The sequence below is a fragment of the Eublepharis macularius genome, chromosome 12 (assembly GCF_028583425.1).
Source record: "Eublepharis macularius isolate TG4126 chromosome 12, MPM_Emac_v1.0, whole genome shotgun sequence".
Taxonomy (NCBI): domain Eukaryota; kingdom Metazoa; phylum Chordata; class Lepidosauria; order Squamata; family Eublepharidae; genus Eublepharis; species Eublepharis macularius.
Window position 1 is genome coordinate 12,829,285 of NC_072801.1, and position 21,836 is coordinate 12,851,120.

Consider the following 21,836-nt stretch of genomic DNA (forward strand, 5'->3'; position numbering starts at 1 on the left):
CATACTGAGCCTGGTCACAGGATGGCCTCAGTGTTTTTGTTCAGGGTTCGGTTTGAACACTGTGTGGATCAGCTGTACACCTGCCCATTTGCCACTTCTGCTGCAGAGCAATGGCCGGATCCTGCTTTGATTAATCAGCTGCATTTGGAACTTGCATGTTGCGACCTGCAATTGCTCTTGCACAGGGCTTTTTTTCAGCTGGAACACGGTGGAACGGAGTTCTGGAACCTCTTGAAAATGGTCACATGGGTGGTGGCCCCGCCCCCTGATCTCCAGACAGAGGGGAGTTTAGATTGCCTTCCGTGCCATTGGAGCTGGAGCGGCACGGAGGGCAATCTCAACTCCCCTCTGTCTGGAGATCAGGGGGCGGGGCCACCACCCATGTGACCATTTTCTCGGAGGGCAACCCACTGAGTTCCACCACCTCTCTTCCCAGAAAAAAAAGCCCTGCTCTTGCATACTGTAGCTAGTCAGCATGAATCTCTCCTGGGTCAGGATTTGGTCATTAAAGTCACTGACTTGTTCAGCACAATTTGTAGTTCAATTCTCTTTTTCTGCTTGTGCATCATTTAAAGGACCAAACGTGGATATGTTGTCAGCACACTGAACCTTGTCAGGCACACCGATCCTGGTCAGCACACCGATCCTGGTCAGCACACCGATCCTTGTCAGGCACACCGATCCTTGTCAGGCACACCGATCCTTGTCAGGCACACCGATCCTGGTCAGCACACTGATCCTTGTCAGGCACACTGATCCTGGTCAGCACACCAATCCTTGTCAGGCACACTGATCCTGGTCAGCACACTGATCCTTGTCAGGCACACTGATCCTGGTCAGCACACCAATCCTTGTCAGGCACACTGATCCTGGTCAGCACACTGATCCTTGTCAGGCACACTGATCCTGGTCAGCACACCAATCCTTGTCAGGCACACTGATCCTGGTCAGCACACTGATCCTTGTCAGGCACACTGATCCTGGTCAGCACACCAATCCTTGTCAGGCACACTGATCCTGGTCAGCACACTGATCCTTGTCAGGCACACTGATCCTGGTCAGCACACCAATCCTTGTCAGGCACACTGATCCTGGTCAGCACACTGATCCTTGTCAGGCACACCGATCCTTGTCAGGCACACTGATCCTGGTCAGGAAAACAAGTGTGACCCTATTTTCATTTGTGAAGACGTGGGCTCCATCCGTGGGGTGTGGATGTGGACCCTTTCTAGGGCCTGGGTTTGGTGGAAAGATAATATTGGATCTCTTATTCTGAAGCACTTCTCTGCTCTCTTGCACAATCCTGCCTCTCTTTATCTGCGTTCCTGGGGGAAGGGGCAGGGAGGCAATAGATTTTTCTCAACCTGCCTTGCCTTGTCAAAATCAGCAGCGTGTACTTCTGTTTGGTATCTGTGGCGTTTTCACAGCACATCAATATGCTTCAGGAAGATGAAACTGTTCTCATATCTCGTTCTTTTAAGGAATGAAATGTGAAACAAATTTCATGGTGGATTATCACTCAGAAGGCCTTCTCCAATTCATCACCAAGTCAGTAATTTCCCAGATAATGTACTGCGTCGGGCTTGGTGGATGGGGAGGGATGTTATAAAACTCAGCTGGTAAACACTAAAAGCAGCAAATTGCATTGTTTTGCCTTCAAATAAATAAGTAATTAGGATGCACTAATGGTCTTTGGCAGTTTTCCCCCAATAAAAAAGGGAAAACAAACCCAACCCTGTGTTTTTCTTTTTCTCTTTTGATTCAGGATATCAAATTGCATACCGCTTGGCAACCAGCAGCCCGAACAAGTTCACCACGGTGGAAGTTGGCTCCACAGTCAGACAGTTTATGGCCACAGACCTCCTCCCTGAATCAGCATATATCTTCCGAGCATCTGCCAAGACTCGTCAGGGCTGGGGTGAGCCTTTGGAAGCCACGGTCATCACGACCGAAAAAAGAGGTAATGGCTGCAGTTGGGATACCATCCTGGTTGCACTAGAGCAACCCATGTCCTAGATGTCCCCGGGATATACAGGGGTGTTAACCTGCTCCAGCTTGGGATTTTTCTTCTTCTTACATGGTTTCATGCACAACCAAAGATGTTCCTCACACATTCTCACTGATTAAAAAAGGAAGGAAGCGAAGTTTCGCTATCACTAGAAAGGCCATGAAGGGATTGGTTACCCTGGCTAAAGAAGGACGAGACAAGCAGACACTCTGCTAGCTTTTCTCTTCTTCTGGTTCGTTTTGGATAGCCAACCTTCTTCTTGTTGCGCAGCAGCTATCATGGTGGCAGGCAGAGTCGTGTATATGGAAAGAGGGCCTATTTATTACAAGGGCTCCTGTGGATGCAAGTTCCCAGTTGGCAAGAATCCTACCCCCTGTTGTCAGAGCCAGGGGGTATGTTAAAGGGATGGAACACTTCCCCTATGAAGAAAGGTTAAAGCGCTTGGGGCTCTTTAGCTTGGAGAAACGACGACTGAGGGGTGACATGATAGAGGTTTACAAGATTATGCATGGGATAGAGGAGGCAGAGAAAGAAGTATTTTTCTCCCTTTCTCACAATATAAGGACTCGTGGGCACTCAATGAAATTGCTGAGCAGTCGGGTCAGAACGGATAAAAAAAGGAAGTACTTCTTTACCCAAAGGGTGATTAACATATGTAATTCCCTGCCTCAGGAGGTGATGGCAGCTTCAAGCATAGACAGCTTCAAGAGGGGATTGGATAAACATATGGAGCAGAGGTCCATCAGTGGCTATTAGCCACAAGGTATAGATGGAACACTCTGTCTAGGGCAGTGATGCTCTGTACTCTTGGTGTTTGGGGGGCCAATCAGTGGGAGGGCTTCTAGTGTCCCTTCCCCACTGGCAGACCTCCTGAGGACACCTGGGTTTTTGGCCACTGTGCGACACAGAGTGTTGGACTGGATGGGCCATTGGCCCGATCCAACATGGCTTCTCTTATGTTCTTATGTTAAGATCTGAACCTTAGGTGGGGTTGCAGTCAGTTTCTCTTATGGGGTGAACAGCAACTACTCACTTACAATGGATTAAATAAACAAGTGTCCTCCATGCATATCTAGTGTGGCGGTAAATCTGCTTACTCTCCTGGAGGGCTTTCAGGGATCCAAAACTTGCTGCATTCTGCATTACCTTATTCCGGCTTGCACTTCTGGGCAGCAATACATGGCTAAGCATTCTGTTTGTATATGTACTTCACATAATGTATTGTTATGTAAGACTTTTTGCCAATTTCCTCATTGCCATGCTCAACAAAACCACCACTGTCCAAATGGTGAAGTCAATACAGAATTATCACAAACACAAGAATCATCCTAGGGAGAGCTCAGATTTGGCCCCTGTTTCAGTTGCTGGTCTTTTCTAGTAACAAGAGCGATCATCGGTGCTTACGTCCCTGCTTGGGTTCGTTGGTAATTCACACAGTCATGAACCCAGAGCTGTGGAAAGGGCTCCACTGATTTAGCTGAAGTGTGCGTGAAATAGAGATGAGCACTGACCAGGGGTATCAAAGGGTTTGTTTGCACTTCTGGCTTCCCCTTAGGCTCAGCTGAAGTGTGAATGTGGAGCCAGTCATGGGTAGAGATGCCCTTTGTGGTTTGTACCTGGGCATCTCTTGCAATGAATTCTGAATGAGAAAGAGTTCACAGCAGCTGCATCTCCTACATGCCTCATTGCATAATTCTGTTGTTCCCACCTTCTCTAAGCAGTGATGAGTTTCAGGGCTGCCTTTCACTAATCTTGTAGTGAAAGCTTCTGGGGCCTTTTGTGACGGTTCCTTTGTAAATGTACAGGGTGAGCAGGTGGAAATCAAGCATGCTCACAAGCATTGCTGAACAAGCATTGCTACAACTGCTAGAACCATATGATTAAGTTGAGAAGAGTATGAAGAGAGGGGGAACGTGCATGGCACCATTCGTGTGGCACTCCAGTTCTAAACATTGCTGTTAGTTTATCTGCATTCAAGGCCATCCAGAGTTCCTGCAATGCTGGTGAAATATCATGCCATGACATGTGAGAAATTTAAAAAGCCATATATCTTTTCAGCAGAAGAGACCGAATGACCTGGGTGTGGGTGTGGGTGTGCGTGCACATGCTTGGAACTCTGTTATACTAGGGATCAGAATGCCAGTGTCCTGGAAAACATTTTCTCTGTCCACAATAAAGCCAATTATACAAGGCTGTGCCGGAGATACTGCTGAGTACATAATAGCTGCATCGCATGATTTCCTTTTCTTGCTGCAATAACAATAGACTCTATTATTGTTAAGCTCATTGGGATACTTTGAATACGAGCCATTATCTAAAACAGAACCCTTCCCCTGGTGTATGGCCATGAGTGCCGCCCATATTGTATCCTGCTGGGCACGGAAGAGAAAGAGAGACAAAGAAAAGTAGTTAAGATCCGAGGAGTTGCAGGGCAGAAAAAGCAACAGAAAAGCCCATGTTGGCCCACTTTGGCTGGTTGGCACCCCAGCCCTACACATCTGTGTTCAGCTACTTGCCCACAACAGCGTCCCTAACAGCCAGTTCAGCGTCTGTGGTATAGCATCTTGCAGACCCAGTGATGATAAGTCTGGGAGCGTACAGTGCAGTAGCCTTGCTGAAGTGAAGGAGACAAAGGCCTGAATGGGAAACTTTGGGGAGCTGCATGTAAGCCTCTCTGCGTTTTCTGTGGGGAAGATGGGATAGGATCTTATTAAATCATGGTGCGTGTGTGTGGGGGGGGGGGGGTGTTGTCAGGGGTCATTTTGTAGAAAAAGAGCTGGAGGAACTCATTAGCATAACTCATTAGCATATGTCATGCCCCTTGCCATCACCGGAAGTGTGTCGTTAGCATGACTGATTTGCATATCCCACACACCCCTGACATCACCTATCCTGGCTGTTTTGGACCCAATCCTGGCCATTCAGGGCTGAAATTGGGCCCCAAATGGCAAAAAGTGGTTGAAAATGGCCGAGAAGGGGCCCAAAATGGTCAGGATCAGGCCGCTGCAGAGCGGGAGAGTGATCCACCAGCCATCAGAGGCCCAATCCGGGCCATTTTGGCCCCAATCCAGGCCAAAATGGGCCCAGAATGGCCAAGCATCAGGTGGGTGGGGCCACCTGACATGTGACCTCTTTGGGGAACTGCCGGAACTGCGTTCCTGCGCGTTCCCCCTCGAAATGAGCCTTGGGTGTTGTTAATTTTCTGATGCAGCTGTTGGTTGCTAGTGAACAAAGTCTTAAAACTGGGCGTCAACATTGCAATGGAAGGTTTTCTTTTGCAATAACGTGTGTAAAATAAATGCATATTTGTGACTGGTTTGGGGTGCATAATCCATATGCTTTCCCTTGAAACTCAACTTCTACCCTAGAGAGGCTGCATTTCCCTACCATGCCAACCACAGTGCTTTGTATTTGGGGACAATGCAATGCTTCCCACAGGCAGTGCCATTGATTTTGTGATAGCAGTGCAGAAGGAGATTGCATATGAGTTATTGTCACTTGTTGGGTACTGTGCAGTGCATCATCAGTCGCATGAAACAACTGCCCTTCTCCTGCATTGTTTTCTTAATTTCTTCTTTTTTAATGAACTGTTTCTTTGGCTATTTTCTTCCCAAGTGGAAGGCACTTGCATACTTTATGCCGTAATGTTAATCCTGCTCGTGAATCCCCACCCCAGCCCTTGTCCATCATGTCCTGTTCTCCCACCATCTTTTCAGCCATTTTAAAAATGGGGAAAGATAGTGTGGGTTGGGAGGGGCTGAAAGACAGGGAGTGAATATATTGCATAAAGGATATAATTGTGGTTGGAAGGCAAGTTTGCTTTTTTTGATCATATAGAAGAGCAGATAAGGACCTTTGCCTGTGAACGCTGGCATGTTGCAGGCGTGAAATATCACTTTTAGCTGGGGCAATGGCTTTGAGGGGACTAACCCTTTCTTCTGTGCCATTTTCCTAGAGGAAAATGCCCCTTCCCCAACCTGCTTTTAGTCTGTGTATGGGGGTAGATATTACACCTGTCTCTTTTTCTCCATAAAGAGGCTAATTGCAACCCAGGGATGAGGGATTTCTACCAAGACAAGAGCATAGGGCAGAAGGGTTAAGCCTTCTCTCCGATGCTGAGACCCTGATCCAAACTGCAGGCTCCCCCAGCAGCTGTTTTTTAACGTTTGCACAAATACATCAGGACAATCCAATCTTGCGGCAGCTCCCTTCGTGGGTGAGCCCTGCAAGGGTGCTCAACTGAATCGTGAGTTCTGGTCCTTTGTCTTTCGCAGAGAAATAATTGCTCTTCAAATCTGTCTGAACTCTACGGGACTCAAGTAGAAATGGCTGTCTCTTGGCATTCAGGGAGCTTGTGTGGCAGTGAGGGAGACCTTTGAAATCACTGGGGAGAAACAGACTAAAAGCTTCATCACAGGCGGGGGGGGGGGGGCAGGGGGGATGAATGCAGTGTGTTCTCTGTCACCTGTTTAAGGCACATACATCCAGAGGAAGTGTTGAGTTCCCCCGGGCCATCAACAAACACTCGCTTCTTCTGGCAGAATAACCCCAAGCACTTTAAAACTGACCTTTGCATCGTCTTATATGTAGGTGCTGAAGATTCTCTGAGGCTAATGGCTTGCAATTCTTTGGGCACCATCAAGCAACCGTGGACTGCCCAGGAGATGCTGAGCCATAAAGCAAATGTTTTCAGAGCGGTGGAGAGGTCAGGGAGGGGAGGGAGAAGAGCCACTGCAACCTGTTCTCTGTGCAAAGCTGTTGTGAAATGGCGGCCAGAGATGCGTGTTTACAGAAACAGGCGCTGATGGAGCCGAATCGAATGGGCTCCTCCAAGGCAGGTGCCACCAATCAATGCCTGCTTTATTACATGCCACACGTTTTAATCAGAATCGATAATTTCCATGATAAACAATTAAACAATTATTCCTTTGTCTATTGAGCTTTATGATTAAAATCAATGGGTGCTGAGAACTGGTGCCCAGGTGGAAGATCGCCCTTCAAGCTGGTGAGCTGCTGGTTGCTTCCAGAGATTTCTCCCCAGGTAGGGGGGAGCTTAATGGTACAAAAAGAGGGATGGAGGAGGCGTGGGCGATTTTTTTGCCTCCAACGGTGTGTGCTGAGGAAGTGAAAAAACAATGCACGCCGTCCCATGCACACATTGTGTAAATGTATGCACTGGTTGTGAACCTCTGCTCATTGCAGCAGTTGCTTGTGGACTTTTGCACTCGCCGTATGGGAGGAGCTGCAGCCTTCAACCGTATCAGACACAGGGCCAGCCTTTGTAGTTAGCATTTTTTAATCCAAGAAAACAATACATATGGCTGTATGGAGTCCGAGAATTTCAGACTCGGGCATTCAATGAATAAACCCTTTTTTTACGAACCTATCTGACAGAGGTCTTCTAGACCCAAGAAGACCAGCCTTGAAACTTAGCTCTGCAACATGAGATGTGGCTTAATTTTTGAACCGTTATTGCTCAGTTATCTCCTTTTCTACTTTTTCCCCTGAGCTCCTGTGTCTGCCTTCATTCTACTTGCTCACTTTCCCATCTCTCTTCCTTAGAAAAGCAATCTGAGGCTGAGCATGACCTCCTGCCTGCATTTGGAGGGCTCTGCCTGGCCTCCACTGGACAGGGGAGGGGTTTCATGCTGTTCCTGCAGCCCTCCTCTCTGAGTACTCTTGGAGCCATCTGGGGTGTCCTCCTCAGCCTTGAGTTGCAGAGGCTTATGTGGCCAGCTGCAGCTCCCTAAAGCCAGGTGCCCCCAAGCCTTGCCAGAAGATCCCTGTTGCCCCGATGACTGCCCCATGCTGGGCTGCTCCAATCTCACCCTTTGCTATTGGGGTGAGCCACCAGGGTTGCTGTTGTGGAACCGTTGATTGGTGCCAACTTCTCTGCTCCCCACCTCCCAGTTTGCAGGCTGTGATCCACCACCACCACTCTTGATACTGGGGCATCTATGCGCCTGCCCATAGCAGCTGTTATTATGACCAAGTTCAGAGCCATCTAAAGATGCGGACTCCAGACAATGCCTAAGCCCAAAATAAAGTTGGGGCCCCTGTTGTGACTAGTTTTAGGTTATGTCCACCAGTTGAAGACCAGTGGTATCTATCGTTAGGTACACTGATTGACTTGGACCAAAGAAGTGGAATAGGGATGAGTAGATTTTCCCCATTCCATTCTTTTTCAGTTCTAAAAACTGAATCTGTGCAGCCTCCCACAGTCTGGCTTAATTTAGAGAATTTCAAAAATTAATTCTGCAATTGAAGCAGATGCAGATTTTTGCAGTTTTCGGATCCTTTGATTCATTTGCCTCTTTTGTCTTCTCTTCTCAATCTATGCACATTTGCACTCAATGTACAGACATTGCAAATGATCTTGGTTACATCAAGATCCTGTTTATGTCCCTGCGCATTGGCAAACACGCAAAAGCATCTTAATGCAATCATACTTGTGATCCCACCAAGGATGCTTTATTGCAGTGTTCTTATCAGTACAAACACACACACACACTGGCAATGCTGCACAGAGGGAAAGTCATGATGGAACTGAACATTAGGGCAAACCATGCTAGCCCAGTGCCTTGTACCAAACTGGGGGGTGGGGGAGTACAGCAGTGGAAGAGTTCTCATGCATTGGTTCCATGCCAAGAAGGAGACCAGCCAGTTCAGAGTGCCAACTCCCAGGGAGAAATTCACATGGGATGAATTTCAAAAGCATCTTTACTGTAGAGCTTCTGCCTTCCTCAAACGTGTCTTTTCTCCCTCTTACCCTTTAGTCCCTTCCCTGTTCTTTGCTGGTTTCCCCTGCTGTATACCTATGGGATGATTTCCGTTCTTTGAACCTCTGACACCTCTGTATGCCATAACACCCATGTTTTTGTTTCATTTTTCCTTTTTGTTTTTTTACCACCATCCCCCGCTACCCTCCCAAAGAGTAAGTTCCAAGATATGGGAGGGGGGATGTTAGAATAGAATGTAAATGTTAGTATAGCAATTTGCTTAACAAAGAATGATTCCAATCCAGACTTGGAGTTCTGCTGCCAGAAAGTCCAGAGATTGCACTCCACCCTCTTGCTTGCAGGCCTCCCCTCCCCTCTCTGCAGCCATCTTTTCCTCCCTCCTTCAGCAGCTCACATATCATTGACAAATTGAAGTTGACCTCTGATGCTTGCAAAGCACACACGGGAACTTGGCAGAATAGAGGCTCCAGGTGCAGGAGCTTGGCAACAATAATGGGGAATAGAAGACAGGACAAGAACTTGTATGGATTCCATCCGCGCAGTCTGGAGAGTCAGAGAAGGCAGTTGCAGTTGTGTGCGCTGCGGCTTCTGTTAGAGACTTGGCAAAAAAGCACTCCGCAACTATTTGATCACTACCCACAACCTTGATTTGACTCTGAAAGGGAACCTCAGGCCTTCTCCCACCTCTGTGATAGCCGAGGTCTTTGATTCTGCTGTCCAGAAGCACAGAGAGTCCCAAAGAGGTAATAATTGTTCTGAGCAGGGCTTTTTTTCAGCTGGAACGTGGTGGAAGGGAGTTCTGGAACCTCTTGAAAATGGTCACATGGCTGGTGGCCCCGCCCCCTGATCTCCAGATAGAGGGGAGTTTAGAGTGCCCTTCGTGCCATGGCGTGGAGGGCAATCTCAACTCCCCTCTGTCTGGAGATCAGGGGGCGGGGCCACCAGCCACGTGACCATTTTCTCCGAGGGCAACCCACTGAGTTCCACCACCTCTTTTCCCAGAAAAAAAGCCCTGGTTCGGAGTATGAACCAAAGCAGCCCTCTTCAGGAGTTGTGCCATGCCATATCAGGGGCTTATTCTGTTGCTGTGTCTAGAGGTCCACCAACTTGAATTTCCTGTGAGAGAGGATGATGTTTAATTTCAGAACGGCCAGAACCTCCCAGAGAACTGAAAGTGCCCCAGTCGGAAGTGGCATCCCGGAGTTTACGACTCAACTGGCTTCCTGGAAGTGACGGTTCTTCTCCAATCCGATACTTCACGGTGCAAATCAAGGAGCTACCAGATGGTGACTGGCAGACATATTCCTCTTCCATCAGCCATGAAGCCACCTCCTGTTTGATTGACAGGTATTCCATAATAGATTTGCAGAAAGCACAACACCTTGGCAATAAAGAGCATCCTCTAGTCTTAAAGCACAAGAGAGACTTTCTTCATTTCAGGGAGGAGGCACAGTCACACAGCTACTAAGTTCTTGGGAATCTAAGTACCCCAGCTGCAATTCCAAGAATGAATTTGGTGCTTAGGTTGCAGTTCTCTGTGTATTTGCTCAGGATTAGATCTCTGAAAGCAAATGAGATAGTTCAGTAGACATTGAAAACTTGGTTCTCGTTCAGAATAATCTAAACTAACAGAATGTGCACTGTCATTGTTTTAACCTGAGTTACCAGTCCTGAATGATACAAATTTTGCAGCAATGTGCATACCCACCCTACTTCTTTGAATGCCCAGCTAAATGTGGATGGTACGGCTTGAGAGTCCACAGAACTCCCGTTCAAATGGTTAGGCACGATGGGTACCGTCTTGGATATGCTCACACTCATCGTATGGCTTCTGCATGTTCATGGTGAGATTTGAGGAGCCCTCGTTTCATACATCACTCAGCCCATGAGGCTTTCTGGGTGGCATTACATTACCTTACCCAAGTTGAGAGGGTAAAATGGGTATGACTCCCCCAGACATATATACTATGCTTTGAACTCCCCTGTAGGAAAGCTATGATGCCTAAGTGCCCATAAATTCACGAGATGGTAGATCTCAGCCAAGAGGAAAGCCGGGGCATAAATATTTTAAGAGATAGATAAAAATAGTCTCACCGGGCTCCTTTGGAAAATCACCCATGGTAAGCAAGAAATTTACATATGTTGATCAAGCCCATATCATCCATAAAATGACTTGGCTTTTTCTGGCTCATCCTTCATACTGAATGCTCCTTCTTTTCCCATGATAGCTGCCCTCGCCAGCAATTTTGCATACACTTAAGTGTCGTGCTGAGATGTGTGTTTTCACCCTCAATCTCTTGGTCCCTGAGATAGGGTCGAAACCCACAGCCTCCCCAAAGCCCCCCAAGCATCCCTTCAGCAGCGCTTCCAAGGTTCACATCACGTTTCCAGGTGCTGGGAGGGCACGTGAAGGTGATCAATGACCAGCGTAAAGCCCACTGAGCACGGCAACCAACATGCTCCCTACTTTTGCCTCCGTGGTGGGGGCTGAGTTGAAGTTTGCCCCCTTGTGAATTCTACCCTGACGCCTGGTGTAGGAAGGAGCTCTAAACACTTTTCTTTCTTTTCTCCTCTTTTATCAGCTGGTCCCCCTAGAATAACTTGACTGGAAAGGAGGGCCAAACTTTAACCCCTTGCAGATTATTTTCTGTTTTCACATGGATAATTGGCAAGTTTCCCCCTCCCCTTGGCCAGCCCTCTGGCTCTATCTGCAGAGCTCAGAAAAAATCCCAGGCAGTTGCGAAGTCAGTTGTTGTTGTTGGTTGTGGTTAACTCATGCCTGCCTGTGCATGGAGACTTCTGCCTTTTAGAAAACCCTTCACTTGTTTTCAGCCAAAACGAGGACAGTTTCCCCTGTTTCCATAATAAGGAATCGAGAGAGAACATCGCACCATTTTAAACTGTGTTATCCAGCCTTGATTAGATAGCTCTGAGATTAAAATTTGTGCAGCAGACACTTCTGGTGCCACCAGATACCTGCAAGGGGGCTTACTGGTGTCCGTTCAGTTGCCCTGCTGGCCTGCCAAAATCAACAGGGGTCTTTCGAAATGCTCTTGGCACGCTTGCAAAGCAGAGAGGGAGGCACGCTGGCGCTGGTTTTCTGTTTGATGCCAACACCACCATCAGACAGTTTGCCTGATAACAGCAAAGGACTTTATGCTGCCATTCTTAGTGTTTGCCAGGGTAGGGAATAGCCCTGTGTGATCATAATTTTCACTAGCAAAGTGGGCTCCAGGATCAGGCTCAATCAGGCAAGACAAAGATTGTACATCTCAACCTACCGTTAAATTGCAAAGCTCTTAGGGGCTTCAGTGTGCCTCAGGATAACGGAGAGAAGGGACAGGAGATTTTAACCCTTCAGCCTCTACTCTGTTTTGCTATTCAGTCTTGGCCCTTTCACTCCCTTATTAGCATCTCAAAGGTGTGCCCTTTAAAAGCACATACCTTTTTCTTTTAAAATACTAGGAAGGGAGCTGGTTTGGAATGACAAACTCAAGTGGAGATTGAGATTGAGACGTGGAGATTTAACTTCCTCTCCCAAGTGAGGCTGCTGGTCAAGAGGCATGATCCTGGCCTTATCTGTTTGTGTCTCCCATTTACATACTTCCCTGTGCCCTTGGGTAAGGGTTTCCACGAGTCCCATCAAGGCCACATTTCCCCCCTCTCCTGTAGTGACTCTGTTCTCCCGTCTTCGGGAATAAACGAATGTAGGAAGCACAGCCATGCTTCAGCTGTAATTTCCAAGAATGCAGCGGCTTCCAAACCATGCATGTGTCAGCCCGCTCTCGCTCTCTAATAACTGCCCAATGCCAAGAACCGAGAAAAGAATGGATTGTCCCTTTTTCCCTGAGAGCATTTGTCCTGCGGGGATATCTCAAAGCAATTTAATGCACTGCCCATCATGTGGCATTTTTATCCCACAGTGTTTAATCATCCGTTCCTGGTAGCTTTATCGACATTGCTGGTTGGCCTGGCAGAACCGAGGCCTGCACTGGCTTTAACCGATTAATTAGCTAAGCCTATTACGTGCCGCTCTGAACTCCTGTAGACCTTGTTAGCGACTCAAAAGGGAGCCTCCCGCTGGCTACGCTGGAAGCTTTGCTGAAGTCACCCCAGCTGGAAGTTGGTCTTTGCATATCTTAAAGTCACTGAGTACACAGAAAACCTGCAGGGAATCCCCTGTCACTGTCTATGTTGAATAAGCTGAGTAACGCTATTTGCTGGAAATGCAACAGTGATGAAAAATAGCACTCCCGCTGCATTGTCTAGTAGATTAACCGAGAGACGTGTGGCTGGGATGACGGGGCCAGCTGTGCCTCTGGCTTTCTACATGCTCCTGCAAGCATCTCTTGATAGCTTCTGGATACAGTGCGGTGCAATGGTTAGAGGGTTGGACCAGAACTGGGGAGAGCCAGGTTCTGAATCCCAGTCTGCCCTGAAGCTCACTGGCTGACCTTGGCCCAGTCACATGCTCTCTCAGTAAGCCTCACCTCACAGGGTTGTTGTGGAAGGGGGAATCTCATTTCGTTTCATTTATTCAATTTTTTGTCCACCCTCCCCATGGTGGGCTCAGAGTGGAGGAGCAACCATGTTAAAACACATTAAAAAATACTTACAGTTTGGGCATATAATGTTAAAAATAGTTAAGGATGTACTGCTTAGAATAATGGAGAATATATATTTGTTTTAGATAGAGGAAGCTAATAAAAGTAAGGGAAAGGGGACAAAGGGTTGGAAAGCTGTTGGAAGTCAACAAAAAGGGGGGGGAAAGGGAGGGGGTTAGAGATGAAAAAATTGGGGAAAATTGAATGTAAATGTGGAAATAATGGATTCTAACCCAATAAAAATTTTTCAAAAAAAAAAAAAACACATTAAAAAATACATAAAACCAGGGCTTTTTTTCCTGGGAAAAGAGGTGGTGGAACTCAGTGGGTTGCTAGCACAGGGGGCAACTCCTGGTGGGAAGTGGTGCCCCTGGTGCCACATGTGCATGCGCAAAGTGCACACATGCTTCCGGGACCATGCAATGATGTCACGTTGGGTCAGCTGGAACAAGGGGGGGGAGTTTTTTAAAGTTTAAATCGCCTTCAGTGAAATGGTCACATGGTCAGTGGCGCCGCCCCCTGATCTCCAGACAGGGGGGAGTTTGGATCACCCTCCACACCAGAGGCATGGAGGGCGATCTAAACCTCCCTCTGTCTGGAGATCAGGGGGCGGGGCCACCGACCATGTGACCATTTTCAAGAGGTGCCGGAACTCTGTTCCACTGCGTTCCAGCTAAAAAAAAAGCCCTGCATAAAACACATGAAATCATAAATAATAAAATTCAGTTCATACAATAAAACTCAAGATGGTGGTCCCCAAGATATGCCCTGCCCCATTAACACTCAAGGGGTGGGAGGTGCAGAGAGCAACCCAGTCTGATGGAAAGCTCGGAGGGGGTCACAATACCCCCCCCTTGGCAGGAGGCTGGCAGGGAGGCACCCTACACCCCATGCTCAACCATACGCCTGGTGGAACAGCTCTGTCTTGCAGGCCTGACGAAAGGATAATATGTCTGGTTTGGCCTGAGTTTCTGCAGACAAGAGTGTTCCACCAGGTCGGTGCCAGGACTGAAAAGGCCCTGGCTCTGGTCAAGGCCAGGCGAGCTTCCTGGGGAAGAACCATATACGTTGGCCTGAGCTCTGCGGAAGAGAGGCACAATGGAAAAAACGTAATTAACCAGGATGCTCCTGCTGCTCCAAGCTGTTTTTCAGATCAGATATTTATCCTGCCTTTCCTCCAAGGAGTTCAGAGTGGTTCTCCTCCCCTCCTCAGTACAGTCCTGTGAACTGCGCATGTGACTGGTTCTAGGATACCCAGTGAGCTTCTTGGCCATGTAGGAACTTGCTCCTGGGATTTCCCAGTCCTAGCTTGACGTTCTAGCCACTACACCCACAGGCCACCCCCACTTTTTGCTATTCGTCTACTCAGTCCCTGCTCCCCCCCCCCACTCATCTTCCACTAGCTTCTAGTTCATCTGTCCTTGGGGCTTCAGCTGGTTTCTGGGGTAGTTCGGTAAGGATCAGCCTAGCTCTGGATCAACATGGGGACTGAAAGGAGACCAGCCAAAGAAGAAGGCAGAGCAGGTCTGATCTCTGCAAAAACGTCCAGGTCAGGCGGGCTTGCTGTCCTTAGTTGCATGTCCTGCAATCAGGGCTTTTTTTCTGGGAAAAGAGGTGGTGGAACTCAGTGGGCTGCCCTCGGAAAAAATTGTCACATGGCTGGTAGCTCCGCCCCCTGATCTCCAGACAGAGGGGAGTTGAGATTGCCCTCCGCGCCGTTCGAGGCACTCTAAACTCCCCTCTGTCTGGAGATCAGGGGGTGGGGCCACCAGCCATGTGACCATTTTCAAGAGGTTCCAGAACTCTGTTCCTCTGCGTTCCCCCTGAAAAAAAGCCCTGCCTGCAATAGATTTGCTTTGCTCTTCCTCAGTTCCTGAAAGATGCTAAGGGGGCACCCCCCCCCCAAAACAAGAACACCCTGCAGAGTGCCCTCTTATAACCTCACAGACAGGTTTGGGGCAAGACTGACAGGCACAAAAAGATCAGCAAGAGTCCATTGGTTGATCATTAGAGGGTTTTTCCCCTTGAGGTTAATCTGTTACTCTAGATGACCTCATAAATCCTGGTGTCACTACTCTGATTTGTAATTCAGTCATGAAGCAGTATTTGTGTCTGAGCATGAAAGAGAGAGATTTTGAAATGCTCTGGCTGTGGCTGCATTTCAGTGAGGGGAAAGCAATTGGGGGATATCCTGTCCTACTCTTTGAATTCCTTGATGGGTTTGCCAAGTAAATCGGCTGGAAGGCAGTTGGTGGGAAGAGAGAAAGTGTTTACTCTCCCGTTCTGTTCACTGTGCTGTGTTACAGACTGAATCCGTTTACCTCCTACAAATTACGTCTGAAAGCAACCAACGATATCGGAGACAGCGACTTTGGGGCAGAGACGGAAGCGGTGACAACTCTGCAAGATGGTAAGAGCCAGAGAAGTTAACCAGCTTTGGGTGGGATCCAAGCATTGCGGTGCTAGATCAGAAGAATTCTGGGAACGCTGGGATTTGCCAGTGAATTCCATGCCGGAGGTCTGCAAAATATGCACGCAAGCAAACCCTGCGGTTTTGTGTCATGATGCGGATGCCCCAGTCTGGCTACCTTAATATTCAGATCGCCTACCATGAATTCCAATAATTACTTAGCTTTTCAGAGTCTCCAAACAGAATGAAACACTGTTTGATTGTCTTCCTGGTTCCATGCTAACCATTATCTTTCCTGAAATTGAATAATTTACCAAGGAGCATGAAAAATGAATGTAGAATTGAGCATAAGTTTGAAGATGTTGTTATCACTCCAAATCCACTTCAAGACTGCAGTGGTCTTAAAGGGCTGGATGAGAGAGGAAGAGAGAAGGGTGTGACTGTCCAACAACCACAGACACTTTAGCCTGGTAGCTGGTATTGCAGAAACCAATTTCAAATTACAAGGTGCGCTTGATTTAATAAGAGGACATTCCGATTCTTTTGTTCCAGGTGGGACAAGGCATTCCACTGCCCTGCAAGTGCCCTGTGTTGACTTCAGTGCATGGTGTGAGTGTTAGGTGTGAGATCCTAGAAGGACAGCCATGCCTGAATTGGGCAAAAGTCCAATTCCCTAGATAGAACCTAGCTGAGGATGTGGCCAGGAAGGGAGCTGGTACAGTGATCTGATAGCACCTTGTTCTACCCAAGAATAATGCCCACTGAGTGGGTAGAAGGGCCAGATTTTGAAGTATTTTAGGGCCAAGTGCAGAACCACTCACCTCTTGCATCACCTGGCAACAGTGTCAGTAGCTAGTGCACCAAAAAACCTTCTTCTGACAAAAACTACCTTGGGGTTACAGAGCACAAAGCCCTGGAATTGGGCTGGCAGAATCTGCCCCTTGTTGAAATGCCTGGCACCTTATAGGAGTCATGTTTGCACATGCAGTGAGGCTGCGCGTCTAGAGCATTCGCCAACAACACTGTATCGAAAATAAATACTCAGTGCCTGCTCTGCAGCTTCCACGTGTACACTGAGGCTGTGGATTGAGGCTGCAATGTGTTGTTCATCACAATAAAAACTGTTATTGTCAGTACAAACCACTACGCCTGTGTGACTTCTAGAGATTTTTTACATCATTTCTGTTTAGGCCTATGTTTTAAAACCTACATTGACTGCAGTTTCTCTTCTGAATACTTAATGGCATTCATAACCCATACAAAAAGTGAGCAAGTGGTTCAGAAGAGCTTTGGAATGTGATACAGGAACACTACTTCAGTATGTGTTCTTTTGCGGTCCAGACACAGGGTGCACTATATGCAAATATGCTGAAAAACTCAGTTTGTGTTGATATTAGCCCTGAGGAAAAGTGTTAGTAAATTAAACCTTAGCCAAGTGCATCATAAAGAACTCCAACATCTTGGTTGTCTCCCCAAGCCCCTGCAGTAAAACGTCTCATTGTTATGTGCATTTTAGTACAGTAGTGTTGGGAAGAATTCCTGCTGAACTAGATCCATTAGGCCAAGATCCAGAACTCTATGCAGCTGGAAAAGAACCATGATTCACCCGGGGGGTTATTTGTTGGATATCACCATCTGCCTAATTCGATCTAAAGGGAGTTTCGAAAGCTGTTTGTTGTATGGCATCGAAAAGGGGAGGAGGTGGTCTTTTCATTGGAGATTCAGTCCCCAAATCCCTCGGGATGCATACAAGTTCTTGGGTGCGCTGACAGTTGCTCTTTGAATCCCATCCTTATCTTCAAGATGCCAGTGGTCGACTCATTTCCCTTTTTTGCAGCAGCAGACAAAAACTGCTGATGTTCTGGAACTTGTTTCCATGAATTCTTAAATATTTCCCCCATGGGTGACGCACTTTGGGCTGAGTTCTTTTGGGGAGGAGGGGGGAACATAATGCTTTCTGGCCTTCATACAACAGGAGTGATTAACTGGAAATGTTTCTCACCTTCTCGGCAAACTCTGAGGATTTATTTTGCTGAGCAAACCTGGTGCTGCCAGTCGAGCATTTTAGTGTAGCGAGCTGGGAGCTCCTGATAAGCTACTCTGGCTTTTTCCCTGATACGTTCTGTGTGTTCACTGCGCTGGTAGGATAGACACCGAAAGCAGGCTTAGGTGGCAGGGCTTCTTACGGAGAGGGAGGCTCTTGTCTGCTCCTTCTGCCATTAAGCAGCAGAGTTATGCCCCAACAATGGCACATGGGAGGAAGAGATTTTCATTGAAAGAATAAAGTCTCTGCATGCTCCTTACTTTGTATATTCTTTTTTTCCTTCTCTTCCAGTTCCAGGTGAAGCACCAAACTCTGTGTCGGTGACCCCACACACGACATCCTCCGTCCTTGTGCAATGGCAGGTGAGTGAAAATCAAAAAGAGAAAATGATCCCAGCAGACATTGCTCTGTTGATCCTGCAAAAGAGAAACTGGATTCCAGGTATTCCTTCCAGGCCTGGCCAATCCAGGAGCTTTGGGCAACAGGGTAGACAAAACGGTGCCCATTTTGTTCGATGCATTCTGTTGTTTCTCTCCCTTGGGTTGTTCATTTGATGTCCTTTGGAGGTTATGCTGCAAATTTCTGTGAATTGTTGTTGGTGTGCGTTGGATGGATGACATGTTTGATACCTATTGCAGTCTGTTCTGTAATGGTAATGCAGATCTAAAATTGTATCCAGTGCTCCCCCCTCAAAAGCAGGCAAAAATAATACACTTGCTGTTCCATTGCATGATGTGGACAACTGAGATTGGAATGGTGGTTCATTGTGGGAAGAATCCAGTCAGGGAGGCATTCAAAAGCATTCCCAGGGCTCAGCAGTCACGGGGGATGCTACTGCATATCCTTCTCCAAGGCCTGAGTAACCCTATTCCTAGGTAGCTTATTTGGTCCAAATTACATTTGGTGCTTGGTATCCATGATCGGATCCCCCAACTTATAACGTAGCTGGAAAAAGTAGCTGCAAGGGGGACCAGACGGACACTGTAGGGGAAGGAGGGGACCAACTTTTTGTCCCTGCCTCATTTCTCTTATGGAAAGTGCCCCACATAGCTGCTTTTAAGTCCTTATATATATAAATATATATTGGTTATTTGGCAGCCTGTCTTTTTTCCCCCCTATCAGGGACAAAAGTAGTCCAAGGCAGTGACAGTGGCAGGAAGACACCATTATTACATTTTTCAGTCAGGGAAACAGTGCAGGCTTCATGCCATATTCTGTCCCCGTGGCTTCTTTTTGCAGCTAAATTACACATCAGGGATCCAACTACAGCTCCCTATGACAGTTTGGCTCCTATGACCACTATCAGATCTAAATTTGCCCCGAGAACTCCCAAGACAGTCGGTTCTACCTGCAATTGGATCAGTTTACCATTTATACAAGTTGCAGTTGCAGCGACAATATTCCAAGTTAAGACACAGCAAGTGAGGCATGTTGACTGTTTTTACGCAAGGAGTTATACATAGGCATCAATCAGTGACCCGCCTCCCAGTCAATCATACAAGGGGAAGAATGGAAGTGTGCAGGGAGGACAATGAAACGGAGCGTGACGGAATAAAGGTTGATCTCGTTGAAAGATACAGGGTGGATAATGAATGTGAAATAGGTGGTAGTTTAAATAATTGGGTGTTTTTTATTTCATGAAAACCTAATGGGAAAGTTGTACCCGAGCTGCCTCAGGGGAGTTGAAGTCAATTATGTGCCATTAGTACGCTTATGTTATTTGGGTGCTCAGCAATTTAACCACACTGTAGTTTTCAAATAAAAAAAAATGTTTTTGAAAGCTTACACTCTAGCTAAATGCTAGAGGTGGAACGGAAGCTTTTGCGGGTGGCCTCGCACGAGGCAAGGTCTTAACATTTTACTCAAAGCAAAATCAGGTGTGTGGATGCTTTTTTAACACTTCTCAGCTCATTGTTTTAAACCACTTTGGAAGGAACAGAGACTGTCCCAACAAAACCCATAATATCCTCACGTACGACCGATGTCAAAGTTCCTTGTGGAACGCTGATGTTTTGCTGTGTTGCTTTCTACTTTGAGAGCTGAGAATTTCTCCAAATTTCACAGTGCAAACAAACCAGTGTTATTACTTCCCGAGACCTAGCTGCCTGCCAGTCATCATGGAGTCACCCACCTCTGCAGATCCCTTGGGCCTTTCTTAGAGATAGACAGAAAATCCTAAATAATCCGTGGCATCAACAGCTGAGTTTTGTCCGTGAAAGACAGATAAGAACAGGATGCCCTGGCTTTTCTTTAGGGTACCGTTCCCAAGGAAGGAGCACGATTACCAAGAGGGAAAGAGCATCCCTGGCCATTTATCTTTTCACTTTGTGCCAGGTATCTTAATGGCTTCTGATTCCAATATGAGATTTGCACTCTAGAGAGAATCCTGCTCTCTAATAGGAACATTAGGTGAATCAGGAGGCTTTCTTGAGAGAGAGGAAGGAGAGGGATTTGGAGAGTGCCACGAAGAACTCTCGTTATCCGTTGCTTGATTATCGGGCAGCCTGACCAGCCAGGGTGGTGGGGGAGCAACAGACCCTTCCCCCTTCCTTTGTATGCACTATTATCAGGGCTTTTTTTCTGGGAAAAGTGGTTGTGGAACTCAGGACCACACAATGATGTCACTTTGGGTCAGCTGGAACAAGGGGGGAGTTTTTTAAAGTTTAAATCACCCTTGGCGAAAATGGCCACATGGCCGGTGGCCCCGCCCCCTGATCTCCAGACAAAGGGGAGTTGAGATTGCCCTCCGCGCCACTGCGCGGAGGGCAATCTCAACTCCCCTCTGTCTGGAGATCAGGGGGCGGGGCCACCGGCCATGTGGCCATTTTCAAGAGGTGCCGGAACTCCGTTCCACTGCGTTCCTGCTGAAAAAAAGCCCTGACTATTATTAACTCTGGAATTAAAAAGACAAGTAGAAAACGAGTGCGTATTTCCCCCCTCTTCCTAACCACCCAAGGGAAAGAGTCAGATTTGATTGGTGAAATCATGTGGGGAAGGAAGAAGGTGAACCCCTCCATCTCCTCCTTTACCGTGACACCAGTCTGAACTGAGGCCTTGCATGGATACAGTTTCCCCTTAAAACGTGCTTGGAAGATTCACTCATAGGTCTCCCAGCATCACATCTATTTTTTCACCCTAAAACTACTCATTAATTGAATTGACTGCACGTCCCCTTGTGTAGCTTCCAATCATGATAATCCTATGTAAACAGCCTTCATGCTTATTCAAATTTATAATTAACCAAATGTTTTTAATGCTCCCTCAGGCTGTTCAGAAATTTGGCCTCAGGCAAATAAGGAAGGATTGTATCAACATGATTTCTTTTTGTGGTTCTCCTATGTTTTAAGATATCTTGAACCTGAAGAGTTAGGACAATATTTAAGAAAGCCAGCGGCATTTAGATTTCAGAAACAAGTGGCCATGTGAAGCAGAGAGGGTTTTTTTTAGGTCACAGCAAGGAGTTGAGGAGTTCTGAAATGAGGCCATTTTACTTCAAGAAGAGAAATTTATTTATTTAGGGTTTTATTAAGCAATGCTTCCCCCTAACAAGGTCTTCAAACAAACACCCACAGTAGCATATAAAAGATACAAAGATAAAACACTCACAGTAGCATATAAAACACAAAAGTGAAATCACAACAGTTGCGAGTCTCAACAGCAGTGGTGCAGTTACCATTATTTAAACTTCACCCAAAGACCCTCCAGAAAAGAATAGTCTTCAGTCTGGAGCAGAGCTCCGACAGTGATAGTGCCAATTTCACCTCCCAGGGAAGAGGATTCCACAGATATATTGCAATAAAGAAAGTTCTGCAAATTGTTGCTCACTGAAGAGTTCATTTTTCTGGACATATAATGCATACAATACTTAAGTCATGCACGTTTCTGTTCTGAAGCTGAATTTAAAATGCTGGAAACCAAGGGAGAGACTATTGCAGGCCTTCCTTGACGACACCAGTTATTATTTATGAAGACTTGTTGGCCATTTCCCCACTGTCTAAAAATAGCATGATACTCACAGAAGGCTAGCAGG

General features: G+C 47.0%; 1 protein-coding gene across 1 annotated transcript in view; it reads left to right on the top strand.

The window, feature by feature from the left end:
* The window catches only part of SDK1 (sidekick cell adhesion molecule 1), a 227,774-nt gene that overhangs the window by 119,467 nt on the left and 86,471 nt on the right, over positions 1 to 21,836 (top strand). The window contains exons 15-18 of the mRNA XM_054993345.1: positions 1,766 to 1,960; positions 9,894 to 10,095; positions 15,659 to 15,762; positions 18,098 to 18,168. Coding sequence (XP_054849320.1) covers positions 1,766 to 1,960; positions 9,894 to 10,095; positions 15,659 to 15,762; positions 18,098 to 18,168 — 572 coding nt within the window. The remainder of the gene's footprint in view (positions 1 to 1,765; positions 1,961 to 9,893; positions 10,096 to 15,658; positions 15,763 to 18,097; positions 18,169 to 21,836) is intronic.